Below are 22,621 nucleotides of genomic sequence, written 5' to 3' on the forward strand. Positions count from 1 at the left end.
AGCTCCGTCCAGGGAGGCAGCACTGGAGGCTGTTCAAGCTTGTACCAATTTGTTTCAGAATCTGGGACTCACTCTGAACAACGAGAAGTCTTCCCTGGTCCCGTCCAGAAAGGCTCGCTTCCTGGTAGCCATCTTGGATTCAAAGCTCTCAAGAGCCTTCCCTACTCCGGAAAGGAGAGAGAAATTACAGACGTTGGCCCAAGACTTACAAACAAAAAAGTGTCTTTCAGTACGCCGCTACAAGTCTCTTCTGGGAGTAATGTCATCGTGTATTCCACTAATTCCCCATTGCAGACTAAGGATGCGTCCTCTGCAGGAGCAACTAGACAACCAGTGGAAGCAGGTCCACGGTTCATTCGAGGACAGAGTGACGGTCACTCCAAGGATGAAGGAAGCGGCCTTGTGGTGGACAGATCAAGACAACTTGTCCCAAGGTCTATCCTTTGTAAGCGACCCGTCTCCACAAGTGGTAACAACGGATGCGTCATTGGAGGGTTGGGGGGCAGTGATGCAAGACCTGCATGTCAGCGGTCATTGGTCGCCCCAGGAAAAACGCCTCCACATCAACCTGTTAGAGCTCAGGGTGATATGACTGGCTCTGCAAGCTTTTCTTCCTCGCCTGGAAGGTTCACAGGTGCTTATCAGGACGGACAACACCACAGCCATGCACTATGTGAACAAGGAAGGAGGAACCAGATCTCGTCCATTGTCAAAAGAAGCTCAGCAGATCTGGGAATGGGCAATCTTTCAGAGGATATCGCTGAAGGCAGAACACTTGCCAGGCGTCCTAAACGAAAACGCCGACAGACTGAGCAGGTCATTCTCAGTCAGCCACGAATGGGAATTGAATCAGAGAGTTTTGGAGGAGTTCTTCAGCCAGTGGGGCAAGCCGGAGATCGATCTTTTTGCCACTCCGACCAACAAGAAATGCCGGCCTTATGCAGGCAGGCTTCCCCATCGAGGTTCTCTGGGGAGTGCGCTTTCGATAGCATGGTCGAGGACATTTGTCTACGCTTTTCCTCCCATACCTCTGATCCCACAGCTCCTCAGGAAGATCAAGGTGGAGCCGTGCAGGATGATTCTGATAGCCCCGGCTTGGCCGAGGCAGTTCTGGTTCACGGAACTCCATCTGCTGTTGATAGCCCCTCCTCTTCCTTTAGATGTTCTACCAGATCTCCTCACGATGTCCGAAGGACAAGTTTGGCACCCAGATCCGCAGTCATTACACCTGACTGCATGGAGATGAAGGAGGTCCTTTCTCAGGCAAGAGCTCCTTCTACAAACAGGACTTACCGTCTAAAGTGGAGGAGATTTTGTTGTTGATGCAAGAAAGAACGCATTGATCCTTTCGCTTCCAAGCCTCATCAGATCCTTCCTTATCTGCTGTCCTTGGCTAAGTCCGGACTAGCCCATTCATCGATTAAAGTCCATTTGGCGGCAATATCAAGGTTCAGGAGGACTGGGTCTGGGCCCTCCTTGTGGTCTTCCAGAATTGTCAAGCTATTTCTAAAGGGCTTGTTCAGAGTCTATCCACCAGTGAGACCGCCTCCTCCGACATGGCATCTGAATCTAGTCCTTTCTCAACTCATGAAGGGCCCGTTTGAACCAATCCATCGTTCTTATATGAAATACCTTTCATGGAAATTGGCTCTCCTCCTCGCTCTCACGTCGGCTAGGCGTGTTGGAGAATTGCATGACTTGACTATCCAAGAACCTTTCCTTCAATTCAAGAGAAACACTGTCATCATGAGAACTAATCCGAGGTTTATGCCTAAAGTTCCCTCGGACTTCCACTTGAATGAGCCGGTCATTCTGAAGGCGTTCTTCCCTCAACCGGCTACACCAGCAGAGAGAGCATTGCATTCGCTAGATGTGCAACAGTGCTTGAAATTCTACTTGGAGCGTACTAAGGGTTTTCGAAAAACCTCACAGTTGTTTGTTGCCTTTGGGGGTCCAAGCAAGGGCCTTCCACTATCCAAACAAGGTGTTTCAAGATGGATCACGAGTGCCATTCTGCATTGTAACACTGCTGCAGGGAAACCTCTGACTGGAAAGATTCGAGCACATTCCACAAGATCTGTGGCTTCTTCAACAGCCCTCTTCGCGGGGGTGCAGATCAAGGACATTTGCAGAGCTGCTACCTGGAGCAGCGTTCACACCTTTACCAGGCATTACTGCTTGGAGTCCTTACAACAAGATGATGCGGCAGTAGGACAGGCTGTCCCGAGGAACCTCTTCCAATGATTGGTGAGCTTTCCTTTCTTTCCCACCTTCGGTCTTTCACATTTTGTATCTTTGTCATGTTGCCTATTGCTATACTGTGATGATGCAAAATGTGGTTTTATTGCTAACTGCTTGCTACTCTGATACAAAGCATGGGAATCTATGAAAGTTCCAATACTGGGGTAAGAAAACAAGTTACTTACCTGTAACTTTGGTTCCCCAGTATTGGTAGCTTTAATAGATTCCCAAGCGCCCACTCAGCCTACAACAGATATGGTGTCTAAGTACACAACGGCTACGAAAATCTGAGGCACTGAGGTTCCTTCAGGAAGGTTCTAAGGGGTGAGGCACTTCTGATTGGCTGAGGCATAAGTTTGGTCTCTTTTACACAAAGAGGGTGATATGCTACAAAAGAGAATGAGGCCTAGGCCTTTTTCCTTGGTCTTTTGTACCTACAGCTATGGTATTTTTGTTACCGAGACTCCCATTCCGACGACGGGGAATGATACAAAGCATGGGAATCTATGAAAGTTACCAATACTTGGGAACCAAAGTTACAGGTATGTAACTTGTTTTCTTGTTCAGTGTCATGGGTTGCACATCTCATGGGACTCCACTGATTCTACAGCATATCGAACCTTGCAAGTGGTTCATCGGCTGCACAGCTTTTCATTCGCCTTACAGCTTATACTGCTTTATCCAGTTTAAGACTAGGCTGCTGTCCCAGGGTACCACATCTACTTTATTCCGTTTTCCTTTCATCATTAATCAAGCGGACCATCAGTTTTGCACTTGTGCACCATTGCATTTCGGGGGCTATCCTTCTTCGGAAGGGCAAATGTAATCAGGACTTTATACTTTATCCCTACAACACAAACAAAAATAAAACCACATTTTAAGAATAAATGTTTTGTTTCTCAGGGTTGGTGCCTACATACTTTTAGAACTCTTGTATCTTAGATATAAAGCTGAGGATCCACATAACAACTCTATCAATCAATCAGGAGTTTGTATAGCGCAGCTACTCACCCGTGAGGTCTCAAGGCGCTGTGCGCTCTACAGTATGTAACCGAGCTCAGTGGCAACATGATAAGAGGAACTTCTTTAAATTAGAACCTTTAAATATAGGGCAACATCCTTTACAACGAAACTTTTTCCACGCAGTACCTTTACAATGCAGGTATTACAACGCAAGTCGTTACAACGACTTGCACTGGAGGGCGCTGTAGGATGGGGAATAGTTTAATTTACTATCCAAAACCTTCTCTACTATCCACGGGGACTGGAGTTGGAATAGTAAATTAAACTATTCCACTATCCAGCGCCCCCCAACGCAAGTCGTTGTAACGACTTGCATTGTAAAACCTGCATTGTAAAGGCATGCGTTGAAAAAGCATGCATTGTAACGACGTACATCCTTAAATATATACTCCAGAGAAAAGCTGCTATCTTGACTAGAGTGACTAGCGAGTATCTGGTTGCCTCATACATCTTTGGTACATAAGACTTTTCAAATTAGACTGAATACTGCTAAACATTTAGGTGGGCTAACCCATCCAGGAAATTGCCCAAGCCTTAGTCCAAATTGTAGTTTTACCCCTTATTCTTGGATGGCCATCTCAGACACTTTTCGTCCCCAATGGTGATTGTGAGTTCACTTCTAATTAGAATTTCATATGAAAGTCCCAGCTGTTTGTGCTGTTCATGCTGGGGATTGATGTGCTTCCTTTGCCTTTTTCTTCTCTCCAGGCTTTCAAGCGAGACCTCTACCAGCACAAAGTAGAGGTAGAAAGCCTCCGCCACCAGGCGTCTCCCAGAAGTATGGACGAGCCTGGCAGTCATTTGCAGATTGAGGACTTCAGGCGACGTTGGGAGCAGCTGGAGGAGGAAGTTGTTGATAGACAGGTATACTTTTTAGATGACACATCGACGCAACTAGGTTACGAGCTGAGGCTGAAATTGATAGTATCAGTGGGTGAAATCAAGTGATTAATTTGATCAGATATATTTTTTTTAATTGTGGGCTGCTGATTGGGGTTTTTATTTTGGTGGAGCATCACATCTTGACCTTAAGTAATTTTTTAATTTGTATTTATTTTGAGTGTTCGCCTGCTGCGCATTATCTGGCTACTTGCTTTTTTCCAAGCCGCACCTCAAATGCTTTAGTTAATATTATTTTTTCTCTTTTCTGTTTTTTACATGATGGCCTGGCAGCTGCACACCACTGCCGGGCCTTTATTAGTAAGTAAAATAAAATGACAATAAGTTTCATGAGGAAGACCTACTGGCTTTACCAATGCTTGTTGGTGTTTTGGGGACAGCTTGCATCCACCTCCTGGTTGGTGTTCTAGTAGAGAGTCAAATATATCTGTTTATTTATCTATTTAGGAGTTGTGTAGAGTGCAGAATGGTGCATTGCAGCTACTTCAGCCCGACGTCCTGGTTGGTATCAGGTCATACTTGGACCTTCTTCTGGTGGGGGAAGTTGGGTGGTTATACACGTGTTACTAGTTGGTATATGATAATTATAATATGTGCTTCTGATTGGTGCCTGGTGGTTGGAACTACCACAGATCTTAGCTGTTATCTGGTAGATCATCCTAACTGGCTCTGTCTTCTGTATTCGGATGGAGCGTCATACCTACACGGCTGGATTAGAGGATTTCTGTTTCTCGCTGCTATTAGGTAGAGGTTTTCTTCTGTTTGGTGGCGTGGAAGAGCAGGAGTGTACAATGCTGGTCTATGAAGCTGGATCCATGACAGATTTTCAGGCTTGTCATATATTCAGGATATCCACGTTATATATTTTTATTGAATGTAAATGGAATAATTTACACAGGTAGCGCGTTTGCTGAAAATCTGGCATGGCTCTGATCCTCATGGTCTAAACTTAAACACCCCTGTTAAAGAGTCTACCATCTAGACCTTGGCTGATACATGGTTGAGGGTCACACCTGGTTAATGTCACACCTTGCAGATATTGGTTAAGGGTTATAGTTATGTCCCAACAAGCGTTCCCCTGTTCCCAAGATAGATTGTAACTAATTGCTTCTTCTCTTTCAGGGAATCCTCATCATTAGTCATAGGCGTGGAATAGTCCCATCCATACACGGGGAACTCAGAGCACTGTTTTATATATTTAATATAAATATATACACTCAAAAAAGGAAGCACGGAACTCTAGGTAGCTCCCAAGTTTAGGTAGAGGGCTCTCTTATGTAGAGCACCCTGCAACCCCAGCAACACTCCGAATCTGTTCACATTAAATGTCTTGTTTTATTAGCAAAGTTTTTAGGCATAGGATTAGTTAGTGCCATCCATGCCAAGCTGGAAAATGACAAAAGCTTTTTACTACTTCGGTAACAGTACTTCAACTTTCGCATTGATAAAATACCGTCCAAGCCAACCTCGAATTAATAAAAATAACCCCTAACACATGTTTTGCTTTTGTTATGAGCTCATCAGAGAGGAATAGCTTTGTTAGACACAATGGAGTACCCAGTGGAAGTCAAAAGAGTGCTACATAAATTATGCACAAAATTAAGCAAGACACTTTAGGTAGTTCAAAGTTTGGGGGGCGAACAGCTCCCTTGTAGAGCACCCTGCAACACCAGCATCACTCTGAATCTGCTCACCTCAAATGTCTGCTTTTCTAGCAAGGTTTTTATGCATAGGATTAGCACAATGCCTTCCATGCCGTGCTAGAAAGGGACAATCGTCCGTCATTTTTACAGCAAATCTTCATGAATAGGATAGCTAGTGCCATCCATGCCGAGCTGAAAGTTGACAAAAGTCATTTACCACTCCAGATATATCTTTGTACATACGTACAACTACACATATATATGAAGCCTATCCAAAACCTAATAATGACAGAATTCTCCCTTTGGAAAAGCACGACCAGCTGAGGTTCCAAGTAAAAAGTAAAGAGATTTTGAACCCTTTGGCAATGAAGTGTATGACTGGAGTGACCTCTTGTGAAGGTGAATAGGAGCAAAAGTTTTCTTAGTCGGATATATCAAATAATTTCCTTTTACATAGCTCCTTAAATAACTGCATAATAAACACTTATACACTTTTATAATTGACTGATTTATTGAATTGGCTTCATTTTTTTAAAGTGCAAATTAAAAGATATGTTGTCATGTTTAGCCTTTGAGATATATTAAAAAGTGCTCCGGAACTCTGGAATTCCCTCAAGTGGGCCACACTATTCACTCCTTCTGACTTTGAGGATTCCCCAGGAAGAGAACTAGTATTACAGGTAAATAATGTTTCCCCACTGACCATTTTCTGTTTGCTTCACAGCACCAGTTAGAATCCGCCCTTTTGGGCCTTGGCCAGTTCCAGAACCAGTTAGAAGAGCTTCTCCAGTGGCTGTCACACACGGCGGAGCAGCTTCAGGGACAGGGACCAATCAGCTTGGATCTGCAGAGCTGTGAGATAGAGCTCGCTAAACACAAGGTAAGAAACAACACTCAGAGAATAGAAAGATTCAACAAAACAGTTGTAGGGTATTTTGTAATGTAGCTGCATGACGATGCTCGGATGGAAGTAAAAAATGAGCCTGAATCAGTATTACCCTGCACCCATCCCCCTAACCATTTTTTATACTTTTTGTACTGCTTCTGGTATATATCAACCTTCCCTGATTCTCAGTGTTATGTTGGAACTGGCAGATTGGTGTTAAGACCTACATCAAGCCTTGATAATGATGTCTGGGTTCAAGGAGTGAGAATTGATGGTGCTTAAATGCTAATATCATTACAAAAAATGTTGACTCCCCGCTGTGAGGCTCTAGTCTGTCACATTAAATTGGCCATTTAGACCAGTCATGTGGAACTGCGCTCCACGATATCAAATTCACACCTAGTGGGTGAAACCTGAGGTATCGGGCAGCAGGCAACTGAAGCTTTTAAGGGCCAAAGGTAGAACTACTCCAGTATTGTTAACTAGGGCTTTTGTATTTATACATAGGAGTTCTGCTAAAACCTATAACCATACCCTCACCAGAATACACTATCTGCAACAGGGTTAATTCAAGAGTAGGGACCGCAGTGGTGGTGAAGAGGGCCTCAGCTCCGGAGTCACGCGACTCTCACTGACTCCGCGTGGAAGGTCGTGCAGCACAGCTAACCTACCCCCCATCATTCTGGAATTACGGAGATTAGGTTAGCCGTGCTGCAGATGGTGTATTCTGGTGAGGGTATGGTTATCAGTAACTACTCATTTATATGCACCATCCCACTTTGAGTAGAAAATAAGGTATTTAGGCCCTGCGAAATGCCAGGATCGGTATGACAAACTAAGCATGACACATGTTGACCACTGTTTAGACTCACAACACTTGACGAGACCATTGACAATCTCTTTTTACAAGCATCACATGTTTTTAATCATAAGATGGAACCCGTGAAATAAAGTAAACACAGCGAGATCCTAAAGTTATTTTTAACTTCATTCACCCCACCCTGTACTCACGTGTTGTACATTCACCACAGATCTCACGGCCACCCACTTCATCTACGACAGAACCCAAAGGTAAAAGATCACTGGCAAAGAGAACCTGTGCAGGGCCTGTTGGGCGTTGCAGCGCCGGCCCAACAAAGAGCTGCCCTATGATGAAGCATGACACCTCCTTATAGGAGCTATTCCCCCTTCTGTACTGATCCTGCTCCCTCTGCTAGGAACAGCACACCTCGTAATTGATAGTTCAAGTGCTGGGGAATGTGTGCTGGACCTTTATTTGCCCTTTATCACCCCTTTTTATGTATACGCAAGGGCAAACTGGTAGTAGTGTTCTCTGACAGGGAAAAACCGCACATCAGATCAATAATGAGTGTAAGATCACACAGGTTGGGAGCGTATTAAATAAAGGCTTGCTGTAAGTACAGCGGGGTGCTCTAGAAACCAGTGCCACTCACTACCAAAGAGTGGTAATAGCAGATTGAAACAACCTGCTGTTGCAAATATCCAAAAAAGCTCAGTGAAGCCCACCCTAATTCAAGTTGTACAGAGTCTTGACAATCACAAGAATGTGAGCTCAAATTAATCTGTGATACACCCATTTATACACAGTATAGTTGATGACATAAACTAATCCAAGGACAAGATGACCAAGTCACGATGTTTAGATGTATAATTTTCTTTATTCCTTGTTCATATTCAGACGTGAAATGCAGCCAACACGTGTTTCGTCTGTAGACAATTAGTACTCAGACTTTCTCAAGGCTTTGATGCGATCCTATAAAGCGTCATTGGTCATGTCGTAGTTAGAATATCAGATAGAAGTGTATTGGGAACCAATTCATACAGCAGTCAATCTAAAACCGGAGCATTCTGGTCCAAAAGTAGATGCACAGAAGGGATGGAGGCTCCTCTACTAGATGGAGCTTCATACAATGTAATGAACCCCTCTGGACTCGAAGAAAAATTGCTCCAGGGTGAACCTCTTAATAAATATGGAGTTGAGCAAGCAAGAAAAGCGTAAACCGACCCTTGTTTTGGCGTGATCTCGGAGAGTACGGGTCAGACAGCATGCTAATGCGGCTGTATCTTGGTAGCCCACCCCAGGAGTGTCACTAGCTATGGGTTACAAACCCATTGTCTGACCGACGTTTCCCCTCACTGTCCCTGCCCCCCGCCCTCCCCTGTCTACCTAAACAAAGGAGCAGCCACCCTTAGTGTGCTCTTTCCAAGGCATTTCCCCTTTCAAACTCGCCTTTTGGGCTCAGACCCAGTGTGACTTTTCCTACTAAGAGGAGATTGCATCTCCTCGACAAGTCCTTTGTAGGCTTCCTGGGAGTCATTCCCACTGCTCAGAGGTCAGAAGGTTGTCTTGAAGACAGGCCTTTGCGTATGACCATAAACAGGCAGTGGAAAACCTTGGGCAGCAAAGTGGCAACTTACTAAAGTTGCTTTTTGGTCACTAGTGACATTACATTTGATGTAACCATTAAATTGGATTTAATGTACAGATTTTTTTGGATTCCTTGAAGTACCAACTTTACTAGTCTCATTCAGAAGTTAGTAGGGCTGAGAGGTCAGCAGTAACTCTGCACTCACCAATGGAGCTTCTAGGCTTTTAACAGTGAAATTGACAATGTTGGGTTTTACTGGTAGAACCTTAAAAACATAAAACTAGAGGTCCAACCAGTTAATATAATGCACCCTGCCTTTAGAGCTCAGTAGTCCTGCTTTAGGGGTGAATTACAAATATTAAAAAGGAAGGCTTGTGCTTTGCATGGCTTGAAATGGCAAAGTCGAATTAGCAGTGTAAAACTGCTTTGCCAGCGGGTCATGCTTTTGCCTGGTCACACTTGTGTTACATCTAGTGCTGCAGTCCACGAGAGGCACTTTAACTTATAGGCCCAAGTTACCCCCTGGTACCTTATACTAGAGACTTACAAGTAAGCAAAGGTATGCCAATTGTGGGCAAGCCAATTAAACATGTTCATTTGTAAGGTTCAGAACACATGAACTGACCCCTGTTTAACTGGGTACCATGCATTTCAAAGTCATTACACTAGTCCTAGTAGAAAAAATGGGACAAAAAGTGGGAGTGTACCTGCAAAAAGCCTGCTCCCCACGAATACACATAGGGGAAGTTAAAAAGACTCTTGGCGGTTCTTGACTATTTAACCAGGAAGGGTCTTTTCAGCCTTGCATCTTTCTGCTAGAGTCACTCCCAATGGGAAGCTGACCTACCCCAACTATGGCAGGCCCCAACCTAAATTGGGTGTGCGTTAGACTGTGTCTCTGCCAACCTTTCCTCTACCCACTACTTGGGATTGTGGGGCACTAATTTCACCTACCCGTACCTTAGCTAGAGCTACACCAAGCTTTTCCACAGAGGTTACCCAACACTGGAGCAACCCACCACGACCAACAGGGTCAAGGGGACTACATTGCTTCCTAGCACAGGGTATGATCCCCATGCCAAGGTTAGAGCTGCCTCAAAGACAGGCACCCAATGGAGGCTGCTGACAGCTGTCATTATCCAGAACCAAACCTTGAGCTTTGCACTGACGTGTGGAGCTCACTTCCAGCCTGGGTCTGGAAAGGACTCGCCCAATAGCTCTGGGTGTTCTTTTAGCCACTCTAGATTCTCCGAGTTGGGAGGCTACCACTTTGGGTGTCAGACAGCCTTCTTCCACTCCTCCTTCTGTCAGCTCAGGCGGGGGAGGGGCAGCTGCTTGGCACTCCAGGACTTCATCCTGTTACCATATACTATGGATTTGAAAGTGAGCCAAGTTATGCCAATTGGGAATAAGCAAGTTAATCATGTACCTTTTTAGTGTCTGAGCACATGCAATGAGTCCTGTTTAGCAGGGCTCCGGCATTTCAGAGTCATTACATCAGTGCCTAGTAGTAAAAAATGGGGCAAAACGTGGGGGTAAAACTGCAGAAAGCCTGTTTCCTCACAATAGAGCGGCTGTGAATGTGTATTTTTTTACATGGGATACCAATGCAGACTGATGCCTAATAAGAACTGGTTACATTAGGCACTGCAATCAGTTGTTAATGGATTCAAAGTCATTCAATCCCCTACCCAATATTCAAATTGCCCTGAAGAAGCCCTTGATCCATAATGGCCAGGGTAAGAAGTGTTGATGGAAACTTGTGTGAAATGTCAGCTGCTTCATATATATTTAATAACTTTTTAAACATAATCTGCCCTGTGCCTGATAGAAGAAACTCTGCAGATAGAATTATGTAACCTCTTCACCTATGGATGTCTTACATGGAAATAAGAATTTGCTGTTGAGTAGCTGATTTCTGTTCTGTATGTGACCGACTATCTGTAAAGAGGAATAGACTTGTGTAGTTTGAGCTTCAGCATGTCATCTGCATGAGATGAGAAGCAGAGCAGGATGCATGCGTCTGCTTTCATGCGCGAGTGCATGTCATCAGTGAGAAGAGGAATAATGCAACGGGGATCTAGCGTTCCCTCGGTGTGAGATGCAATGTGCATCTGCAGGGAGACATGTGGTTGAACTCTGACATTGTATGTATGTCTGGAATGAATGAAAGTAGAATGGCTTTGGATTCTGACCATGGATTTACTCTTCTTGTGAGGATAATGTGCCTGGGACTAAAACCTGATGATGTCCTGGTTTTCTCTTGTCAGAAGGAAACTGTGGGTGGAGAAGGGAATAGCCTGGTGAAGCCCTGTTTGTCCATATTTATGTTTGATGTCAATCCTTGGAATAAGCAATTTGCCCATTCTGTCGCAGGTTTTGGCTGCAGCTTCATTTGGTGAGGCAGACAGGTTGCACTGACCTCCTCTCCCCTGTGTCACTGTTTTATCTGCACTCAACAGGTGCTGAGGAATGACGTAAAGTCCCATACCCGCACTGTGGAATCGGTGAATGAGGTCGGCCAGGGACTGCTGCAGTCGGGCCTCGATGATAACATGGACACACTGCGATCCAGCCTGCAGCAGCTGAACCAACAATGGGACTTCCTGCGGAGTGAGACGGAGCGGCGGCAGCTGGAATTGGAAAATAACCTCAGCCAGGTAAACCAAGGGAGGCTCTGTTGGAACTTCCACTTGATAAGGTCCACAACAAGTTGGAGATTGTTGGAATGGCTTTAGATCAGTGGTTCTTATCCTTCTGACTTCTGTGGACCCCCACTTACTCATTACTGGAGTGTGGGACCCTCACTGAATCATTATTGGAATCTGGGAACACCCACTGAGCCATTACTGGAAGATGGGGCCACTGGCTTAATTAATTCCAATGATTTGGTCCTCAGAAAAATACATAAAAACTGAAACAAGTATTCATCAAACAAATACACAAATGATTAAATATTATATTTAATTACAATGACATTTAAAAAAATCTATTTTTTATTTTATTTTAATAGAAAGGTTGGGGCTTTTCTAAATTCAACTGAATCCAATCATCGTCCATACTATATTTTGTTTAGTGCATTTGCACTGTTCCCACAAATCAATCTGAGGTCACCAACTTATTTTTTAGACTCCAATTGCAAATTCCTTCACATTTACTTACCATTTTTAATTTTCAATGTTGCTTCTTTATTTACTTACACTTTGTTAAGCTGTTGTATCATTTAATTTTCTAAGCAGTTGTGGACCCCCTTATTAGGCATTGTGCGCCCCCGGGGGTCCCTGGACCACACCTTAAGAACCACTGTTTTAGAGTGTTCAGACCTGGTAACTGCTGCCTAATGTGTAAGATGTCCCTGATATCTGTAGGTGCAAGATGTGACGCTGGAAATCACAGATCTTGTGCAGTGGTTGGAGAACATCGAAGCAAGGCTGTCTTTTTCCAAACCTGCCTGGGCCCACCCTGAAACCACAAAGGAGAAGCTCTCTGTTCACCTGGTAAGATACAACACACTCACTTTGCTCTTCTACTAGACTAGGAATTATGAAGCTCTCAGTGGTTGAAAGCAAATTTACTTTTGGTGTGTTTAAAAAAGCATTGCACTCTCATCTTTCTAATTGGTGGGTGGAGGGGCTTCTTTTTTTAATATAGGTTTACCTTGTTACCCATTTCTCGGTCATTCCTATCTGGTTGTGAATAACACGCACTGGGAAGAGAGATCAAGAAAGAACATTTCGGATCCCTCGGTGCAAGAGCATCGCTCCGCACGCGTTAGTTCCACCTTGACCTGTGCATTACCAACCATCTCATTCCTGTGTTGTTATTTTCCTCTATATCAAGGAGGACACATTGATTTGCCTTTTTACAGCTACTCCCTTTGTTGGTAGTAGTGTAGATTGTTTTGCTGTCTCCATTCCTAAAGGCACAACTCTCACTATCAATGCCGTTCAAGCACTGTGTATGAAACCACAAACCTGAGTTTTATGTTTAAGGAACCTGTACCTGGCGAGCTCCTGTCTCTTCTTCAAAGCAATTAATGTAAGGTTTCTGTGAACTATCTCTTTTTTGAGTCTGGGGAGGCACTGGTAGCAAGAGAAATCCTAATCTTTGTAGAAGGAGGAAATCAATCTATGTGAAAAGGTTTTCCGCCGGGATGCAGTCACTGAGTAGACAAAGTCAAAACGGAATGTGCCTTTGGGTACACATACAAAACCATCCACACCTTCTACACTTCAAATTACGTCTCTATTCACACTTAATATGTGATCACTTGGAAATTTGAATATCCCACTCTAGTATATTAGAAGAATATATTTGTGATTTTATTAGACAAGGAATTAGCAACTCCAATCAAAACGCCTAAAATTAATCACATCATTTGAACGTATCACAAAGTTAAAAACATTATGATGACATTTCTTAAAAGTTTTTTTCATAAAATTATCCTACTTAAAGACATTTGCATAATACACAATGAATTATTTTCTCAACACTAAGTATATAATCGGAAGTATTCCACTAAGTGTGAAGAAATACTCAATTTAAAAATAGAAACATACAACAAAATCAACACAAATTGGGAGAATACAGTAGACAAACACATATGTATTTTTATCACTAATCTGTTTAGCTCCTTTTTCACTATACAGGGTCTCATTAAGGGATCAGTGGCCACTGTATCCTTCATCTCTCATCAGATTTTGTATATTTTAGTGCACTTGCTGGATATCGAGGACTCTGAGGACGATAGCATCTATGGTGTAGCCAATATCCTCCCTGAGGTACAAGTCAAATGTCAGGAAGGGAACAATGACTACCAGGACGAAGAGCAGTAATATCGGCAAAGTTATATAGCTCCTCCTCGCCATTAGCAACCTTATGGTTTCCTTCCTGATTCTCATCCTAGATACACGTTCTATCTGCTACTCTCTCTTGTCCAAGATCTACGAGCAACACCGGCTGATTACAGGCAGCAGTTTCTATCTCTGGGTGAGAAACCTGAACCACCTCTTCCTCAGCAGGAACCACCATGCTCGCTGACTTTGTCACCACTTGCCACACCCAGGATCACACCTCTCCCACTGATAACAGTGCCTTCTACAGATCATCCATATTCTTCAGACGAGAACAGGGTGAGATCCAGGATCCGCTACCACCGCCGGATCTTTAGGATGACGCCATCATCCCCACACCGTCCCCTCCTCCACATCAACCAGTGGTCTCTTCTCCTGAAGATATCGGAGGGTCCATAACTTAATGGAGAGGACAACCACCAGGTTTGACCTGCGGATGACAGTGAAGCAGGCAGACTGCTTCCTTTACGATTTCCAGGAACAAACCAGGAAGTATGTTTGCTCCATTACAATGATCGATTACATCTGGCAGGAGGTAGTAAAAATCATGAAGACACCTGCTACGGAATCGGCTGTGCTCCCACGGATTGAAAAAAATACCGGGTTCCAGAGGATTCTCCCTCTTACCTCACAGGTCACCCAAAACCGGATTCAGTCATCTTGCAGGCAGCACAGAGAGGATCTAAGAATCCGGCCACTCCATCAAAACTCCACCGGGCGTAGATTGGACATTATGGGAAATCGTTTTTCAAGTATGGCTGCTACCACTGGTCGAGCAGCTGATGCCTTGGCAATAATTGGTCGATATTATTATCAGACGTGGTCTGACATGGGCTCATTCCAGAAATGAGACGGCAAGAAGCCAAGCAAATTTCACTGAAAGGAGACCGCGCAGCATCAGAGACCATTTATTGCGCTATGGACATAGCCAACACTGGCTTTTGACAACTAGCAGGTTTTCCTGTGTTTAGATGCCAAGGGTGGTAAATGTCCACCACCTTCAGGCCTGAGGTCCAAACAAGGATATTGGATATGACATATGATGGGGACTCTCTGTTTGGCAAACACGTTGGCGAGGAAGTGTTGGCAATAAATACTGATACAGACATAGTGAAATCATTAGGCACCTTACAGTATAGGAAAGCGGTTTCACCACATACAGAGGCGGTTACCAAAGAACCCAACAATATCAGGCCTACCAGCCACAATACAGCAACAGCTACCAACCTCCTTCATGCCGTCAGCCATTGACGGCTGGTTTCTCTCGCCAGGGGGGCCGCAAGAGAACACTTATGGCCGAGACACTGGCATGGCACAATCGGGTACTAGCTTGTAGTAGTCAGGCCAAATCTCTCAAAAGGTTTAACCTTTTTCCAATTGATCCCAGATTTCCTTCTAACAATGGACGCCTCCATGGAGGCTGGGGAGGCCCCCTACAAGACCTCCAGATTCAGGGCAGGTGGCCCAGTACTCAGAAACCAAAACACATCAACAGTCTAGAGCTCAAGGTCAAATTTCTCTCCTGCAAATTTCTCTCCCTCTCAAGAGGTCATCCCATCCTCGTCGCCAAATCGAGGTAATCACGCTGGGGCAGGTAGGTGAAGAGCCTCCATATTTATTGACCGTTTTCCTCCACAGCTCCCATGAACTGAGAGGTTCCTGACATTCAAGCAGGTACATTCCATTATCATGGCAATGACATCACAAATGCCACTAGGAATATGAAGGAGACTACTACAACCCTTCCCACCCCTCACATAGGTATGAGAAACTCCAATCATATACAACAGTGGCAGAACATAACAACGGACCAATGGGTATTGGATCTGGTCACCTATGGCCATACCCTGGAGTTCACAGTACGGCCATCAACTATTATGCCCAACGGAGTCATCCTCATCTTCACTTAGTACACAAAGATACCATGGTCATGCTTTTTAAAGGAGCAATCCAAGAAGTCCCGGAACTGCAATGGGGACAGGGTTTCTACTCCAGTTTTTTCTTGATTCATGAAATAAATCAGGCGAGTGAAGACCAATACTGGACCTCAGGAAACTCAACAACCTCCTAAGGAAATAAACATTCAGGATGGTAACACTTGCCAATAGCCTACATAGCCTCAACAGAGGAGACTTCATGAACTCGCTCAATCTGGAGGACGCATACTTCCACATCCCCATCCATCAAAAACACCAAAGATTTCTCAGGTTCATGGTATCTGGTACCCACTACCAATTGAACGTCCTTGCTTTCTGCCTCAAATCTTCACCAAGGATATTTACCAAGTGCCTCGCCCCGGTAGCTGCAGCGCTGCGAACTAAAGGACACCAGGTATTCCAGTACCTGGACGACTGGCTGCTGAAAGCGCCAACAGCACTGCAAGTCACCAAAACTACAGTGGCTTGTCTCGAGCTGTTCTACAGTCTAGGCTTGACAGTGAATCAAGACAAGTCATCACTTATTCCCAACCAGACCATAGCATTTCTGGGTTCCTGGCTGGACATGGTCCAGTGCAAAGCTTTCCACTCCGAGGAGCGACAAGTTCATTTGCAGAAGTTAGCACTTGCCATTTCAGGAAAATGGTCCATTTCTGTAAAAAATACAAATTGCTCCTAGGCATGTGCTCATCAGCGATAGACCTCATCGCATTAGCCAGGCTAAGGATTAGATCCGTACAGGAAGAGCTTCAACGTCAATGGTTACAGATATTTGGATCCTTTGAAGACATGCTATGTATCACTCTGGGCATGAAAGAAGCCCTTCAATGGTGGTGTAGCAGGCCAAATCTCTCAAAAGGTTTTACCTTTCGCCAATTGATCTCAGATTTCATTCTAAAAATGGACGCCTCCATGGATGGCTGGGATGCCACCTCCAAGATCTCCAGATTCAGGGCAGGTGGCCCAGTAGGTGGACCAGTACTCGGAAACTGAAACACATCAACAGTCTAGAGCTCAAGGTCAAATTTCTCTCCTGCAAGCGTTCTTACCAAGGATATCGGGTTCCTCCGTGCTGGTTCGTACTGACAAAACGACCAGCATGTATTACATCAACAAGCAGCGAGGATCCACGTCTGTCACTCCATTGCAAAAACTGTGAAATTGGACAACAGAACATGGCGTATCTCCCAAGGCCAAACACGTCACTGGATTGCACAACATCCTACCGGATGCCCTCAGCCAAGCAAAGGACAGTTGCCATGAACTGGAACTAGATCAGCAGCAACTGGACAGTGTTTGCGCCACTAAAGGCATTGCCAAATGCCAGTCCTCTGCAGGCAGGTTCCCTCTCCCAGGATTATGGGGGAATGCCTTTTCAATGGGATGGTCAGGGATATATGCCTCCGCTTTTCCCCCATCCCATTGATTCCCAGGGTACTCACCAAAATGAAAGTGGAGTGCTGCAGTCTGATACTGATAGCACTCAGATAGCACAGACAACATTAGTTCCCAGAACAATGTCATCTCTCAGAGTCCAGGCCCATACTCCTGCATCCATCACCATCTCTCCTGAACAGAGACACAGTTCAGGTAATCCATCCAGAACCGGCTTCTCTTCAGTTACATACCTGGCTCCTGACTTCTTGGAGTTCAAGGAGATTAATATTTTACGGGAGTGCAGGGATATCCTCGCAACTTCTAGAGCTGAAAGTACTAAGAAAACTTACAGACTTAAAAGGAAACAGTTCTGCTTCTGGTGCCAGCGAATCAATTTACATCCGTTTCAAGCATTCCCAGAATAATTTTGTCATATCTCCTCCCCTGAGCAAAATCAGGTCTCGCGTTCGCCTCCGTAAGAGTGCACCATGCCTTGATCTCTTGGTACCAAAGATCCTCTCAGCCTCCTTCCCTCTGTGCCACTAGTGTGGTGAAACAATTTATGAAAGGTCTTTTCAGCACCTTTCCTGTGGCGCGAGCACACCCTCTAATGGAAACTCAATATAGCTCTGGCACCATTGATGAAACAGCCATTTGAGCTGATTCACAGAGCTGAATTGAAATTGTTGACATGGAAAGTGGCTCTCCTTCTTGCTCTCACTTACACTAGAAGGGTTAGTGAGATACAGGCGTTCACTTTCAGGAAACCTTTTCTTAAGTTCACAGAAGATTTTGTGCCTCCTTCCTTTAGTCCAAAAGTTCCATCTCACTTTAATTTTAACAAACCAGTTATACTCCGAACTTTCTTCTCAAATCCATCTACACTACCTGAGCAGGCGTTGCATATGCTTGACGTCAAGCGATGTCTAAAATTCTACCTGCAAAGAACAAAAGACATATGAAAAACTGATCAGTTACTAGTGCTTACAGTCAAGGCCGTGAAGGCACCGAAGTCACAAAAACCACTGTAGCTAGATGGATTTCTGCAACAATACAGTTTAGTCACAATAAGGCTGACAAGCCTTTGACAAGAAGGACTAAGGCACCCAGATCAGTGTCCACATCAGCTGCTCTTTTCGCTGGAGTGACATTGGAAAGAATTTGCTGTGCTGCGACCTGGAAAAGAACCCACATTTTCACACTACTGCCTTGACTCTGCGCAGCATGGAAATTCAGCTGTAGGCCTGGCGGTAATACATCATCTGTTCCACTGAGGTGAGCCTCTTTCTAGTATAGAAGATTTTGATATGTATATAAAAATGTTGCTTAGCATTCACTGTGTTATAGGACTATGGGCTGGTTGTAAAGCTCTTTGGAATTTTCCCTTATTATAGGTTTATGTATAGGATTCTAAAAAAAGGTTTACATATATAAGTACATTGGTGTGTCTTCTCTGAAGCTGCACAAATGTTGCCTTATATTCTTTATTCTGAAATATGTTAGATCAATTTTCTTTACTCAGACTAGATATGGTACAGCACTTACAGTATTATAATGGTATACACACATCTACAAATGTTTCTGTTTCCTACACAGGTTATGTAAGAATGTTTTAGATGTCTCTCGCCATCTGCTACAGACAAGATGATTTCTTTCTATTCTGATTCAAGCATGTATATCTAAGAAAGATACCTAAATACTGGATAAGAAAATAAGTTACTTACGTGTAACTACGGTTATCAAGTATTGGTATCTTTCATAAATTCATGTGCAACCCACCCTCCTCCCTGTAGAGGCTCCCCTCTTTGGCTTTATGGGACAATTACTTCCCACCTGTGCATAGACAATATGAGGGGGACTGCCTCTGCTGGGGGTGTTATAAAGGGTGCTGAGAGCTGATTGGTTGTCTTTAAGATTTGGTGCCTTTTTTTAAAAGGTCTTAGACCGTCTATTAAATTCATGGCCTTGGACCATTATAGCCTATAGTATTTGTTAATTACTGCTTGATTATGTAACCGTGGGACTCCCATTTCGACGACGGGGAATAATTCAAGCATGTGAATCTATGAAAGATACCGATACTGGATAACTGTAGCTACAGGTAAGTAACTTTTTTAGGGGTGGGCAGTGGTAAAGTCTCTTTCTAGAACGGTGATGCACCAGGCCAAGTCAGTAGCTGTCAGTCTGCGATCTAAAACTCAGGTGGCTTGCTTTGTTCAGTGCTAATAATTGATTACACATTAATGCCCTTATAGGTTAAGGTCTTCTATGACGTCAGGGCATGACCTAATGATAAATAATGGTACCGTCTGGAAGCTCATGTCATTACTTCCCTTTGTATGTCACCAGGAGCTGTGCAAAGAGATGGACTACAAGCAGCAGACGTACAACGGCGTGAGGGACCGGCTCCAGCGCCTGGTGGCCACCAGCCCGCTCCAGCGGAGCTCCAACACCCAGCACAGCCTGCGCATCCTCGAGCAGAAGTGGGAGACGGTGTACAGCAAGGTCCAGGAGAAGAAGGTGGGGATCTGCTCTCAGGATTTGGGGGGTGCAAGACCTATTTTGGGGGCCAATGTTGGGAACAAATCTGGAATGCTATTACCCTTTTCCTGCAAATATATATTAGCCCGCAGGATGCCAAACAGTACTAAATTCTTTGTTAAACGTTAACAGGGTCACACACAAATATAAGAAATATGTCCTACCCAAGACTCCGGAAATCCATAAAAAAAATCCTTAACATGACACTAGAGGTACAGAGCCAGAGATGGAACAATGGAGAGAAGTTTAGTAAGAGAAATGGAATAGACCGAGGTCAAAGACAGAAAGTTTACCTTCCTAGGGGGCTTGTTGGAAGGTGTGGGCCCTTGGAAATGTAATGGAAAAAAATGACAGTGCACCCCCATATAGCCCAAAATTAATCCGCTGTGTCTCACAGTTCAGTGTGTGTGTAGGGGGGTATCAGCTCCTCATCCTGGGTGTACAAAAACATAAATGAGCAGCGTCCCCTCGCCACACTCCAGAGGTTTCCCTGAGAGGGCAATTTATCAATAGTTCACAATTGGCACTTCGGGCCGTCTAGCCCAGGACGCAGAGGATGTAACCCACGCTGCTTCCTTTCATGTGACACAAATCATCATTATCCCCTGATGAAGGGCTAGACGACCCGAAACGGACTGGGACTTCTTGATATACTTTGAATGGCAGCATGTGATGTTTTGAATTTCAGTTCACAACAGAGCAAATAAATGAATTAACCGTATCTGTTGGAAATATATAAGCATTCTTTTTCGTAAAAATGATTACGATAGATTTAAAGATCTGTGTATAAGCAGGGTTAGAATAATTGTGAAATATGGATCATTTCCTCTCTGAGGCACCTCTGCAGAGGAGACGCTGTTCCCGGAGCGGGACAGCGCTGCTTATTTACACCCTGGACTTGTCCAACTTTGGCCTGACAACGTCCCAGCCTGCTGCATCAGAGCTGTGAGAAAGGAGTTGGCTCAAAGCCAGGAGGGAGCAGGCCCCAAATAAAACAGTTAACATTTAATGCAGAACAATAATGCTTTTCTGCGATAGGACACGGAATAGTTTGCTCCCATAATCCATTCATTCCACTTTAATATGTGCTCAGGTTTTCAGTGATCGAACAAGTGTGCATCCGAGTTTCTGTGATTTCAGTATATTCTGCATGGTTTGACATGTTTGATTGGTGTGCATGTATTCAGACACTGGTCTTGTAAGCATATTGAGTTTAAGTCATCTGAGGTCTGCTGACATGTCAGAAGTTTTTACAGGGCCTAGGCCATACACGTCAGAAGTATCTGCTTTTGAGTTTAAAAAAAGTGCCGGAGTCATGGAAACGCAGCAGCTCCAGTGTCCTGCCCCAGCTGGTGGTTTTAGCTACCATCAATAAACAGGGCAGGTTTGCTTCTAAATCTATAACTAGATTGCAGATGGAGCAAGGGCCCTGAGAAAGAGTGGGGCTGGGGATGGCCCTGAGAGAACTGGAAAGTGGCGGCCAGAACCTGCAGCTGAAACCTGGGGACAAGGGACACAATCGCTTGCGTGTTCAGACCCTTGGTGCGCTTAAGGCCCTCGCCGTGTTACTCATGGGTGTGGGCTATAGGCGGGTTTAGACCTGGTGCATTTTGTGACTCTGGCTTGTATCGTCCTTTGAAGGTGCGCCTCACAGAAGGACTGACCGTGACCACGGAGTTCCACAGCACTGCTCAGGAGCTGCTGAAGTGGATTGGCCGGACCGAGGAAAGCTTCGGAGCGCTGCCACCTCCCAGCCACGTGCTCGAGACGGCCACCAATCAGATCCAGGAGCACAAGGTGAGTGTATGAGCAGCATCGCATTGTAACTGGGGATTATGACTGTCAATGCAATGCAAGATCAGGGTGAGCACAGCAATGCGAGACTGGTGAAGGAACATCAGTGTAACCCACAGTCAGTGTATGGGCAGCAACGCGTTGTAACTGTGGTGTATGATTGTCAATGCAACAGAAGATCATGGTGTACGCAGCATGGCCCAATTAGTGAAGGAACATCAGTGTAACTCAGTGCCAGTGTATGGGCAGCAACGCATTGTAACTGATGTATGATTGTCAATGTAACGGCAGATCAGGGTGTATGCAGCACGGCGCGAGTGGTGAAGGAACATCCGTGTAACTCAGGGTAAGTGTATGGGCAGCAACGCATTGTAACTGGATTATGATTGTAAATGCAATGGAAGATCAGGGTGTACGCAGCACGGCGCAACTGGTGAAGGAACATCCGTGTAACTCAGGGTCAGTGTGTGCACAGCAGCACATTGTAACTGTGGTTTGTGATTATCAATGCAATTGAAAATGAGGGTGTACGCAGCGCGCGAGTGGTGGAGGTACATCCGTGTAACTCAGGGTCAGTGTATGGGCAGCAACGCATTGTAACTGTGGTGTATGATTATCAACATAACACAAGATCAGGGTGTACGCAGCACGGCGCGACTGGTGAAGGAACATCAGTGTACCCCACGGTCAGTGTATGCGCAGCTACAATGTGCGAGATTGGTGTAGGGACAGAAATGTAATCCAAGCATGGGGCATGTCCCAAGATAGTGCTTAAGGGTATTGAGTGGATAAACATGAAAGGAAAGGTCGGTGTAGGAACAGCGATGTAACGCAAGGTCGATGCATGAATTGTTAAAGTATGCAAGGTCAGAGTCGTCACAGCAGTGCAATGCCAATCGGTGTGTGGACAACAGTGTAATGCACGGGTGGTATAGGGGTATAGGTACCATATCATTGCAGTGTTTATTGTAAGTAAGTCAACACAATGCAAGATCAGCGATGCCACACAAGGCCATTTGTGCACAGTTACGTTGCG

The 22,621-nt window shown here is 44.7% G+C and overlaps 1 protein-coding gene across 1 annotated transcript in view; it reads left to right on the forward strand.

Annotated features, from left to right (window-relative positions):
• Positions 1-22,621, forward strand: part of LOC144828429 (microtubule-actin cross-linking factor 1, isoforms 6/7-like) — a 300,733-nt gene that overhangs the window by 165,690 nt on the left and 112,422 nt on the right. The window contains exons 17-22 of the mRNA XM_078686575.1: positions 3,973-4,128; positions 6,532-6,687; positions 11,546-11,743; positions 12,452-12,580; positions 19,600-19,770; positions 21,433-21,588. Coding sequence (XP_078542701.1) covers positions 3,973-4,128; positions 6,532-6,687; positions 11,546-11,743; positions 12,452-12,580; positions 19,600-19,770; positions 21,433-21,588 — 966 coding nt within the window. The remainder of the gene's footprint in view (positions 1-3,972; positions 4,129-6,531; positions 6,688-11,545; positions 11,744-12,451; positions 12,581-19,599; positions 19,771-21,432; positions 21,589-22,621) is intronic.

Source organism: Lissotriton helveticus, chromosome 4_1, assembly GCF_964261635.1.
Source record: "Lissotriton helveticus chromosome 4_1, aLisHel1.1, whole genome shotgun sequence".
Classification (NCBI taxonomy): Eukaryota; Metazoa; Chordata; class Amphibia; order Caudata; family Salamandridae; genus Lissotriton; species Lissotriton helveticus.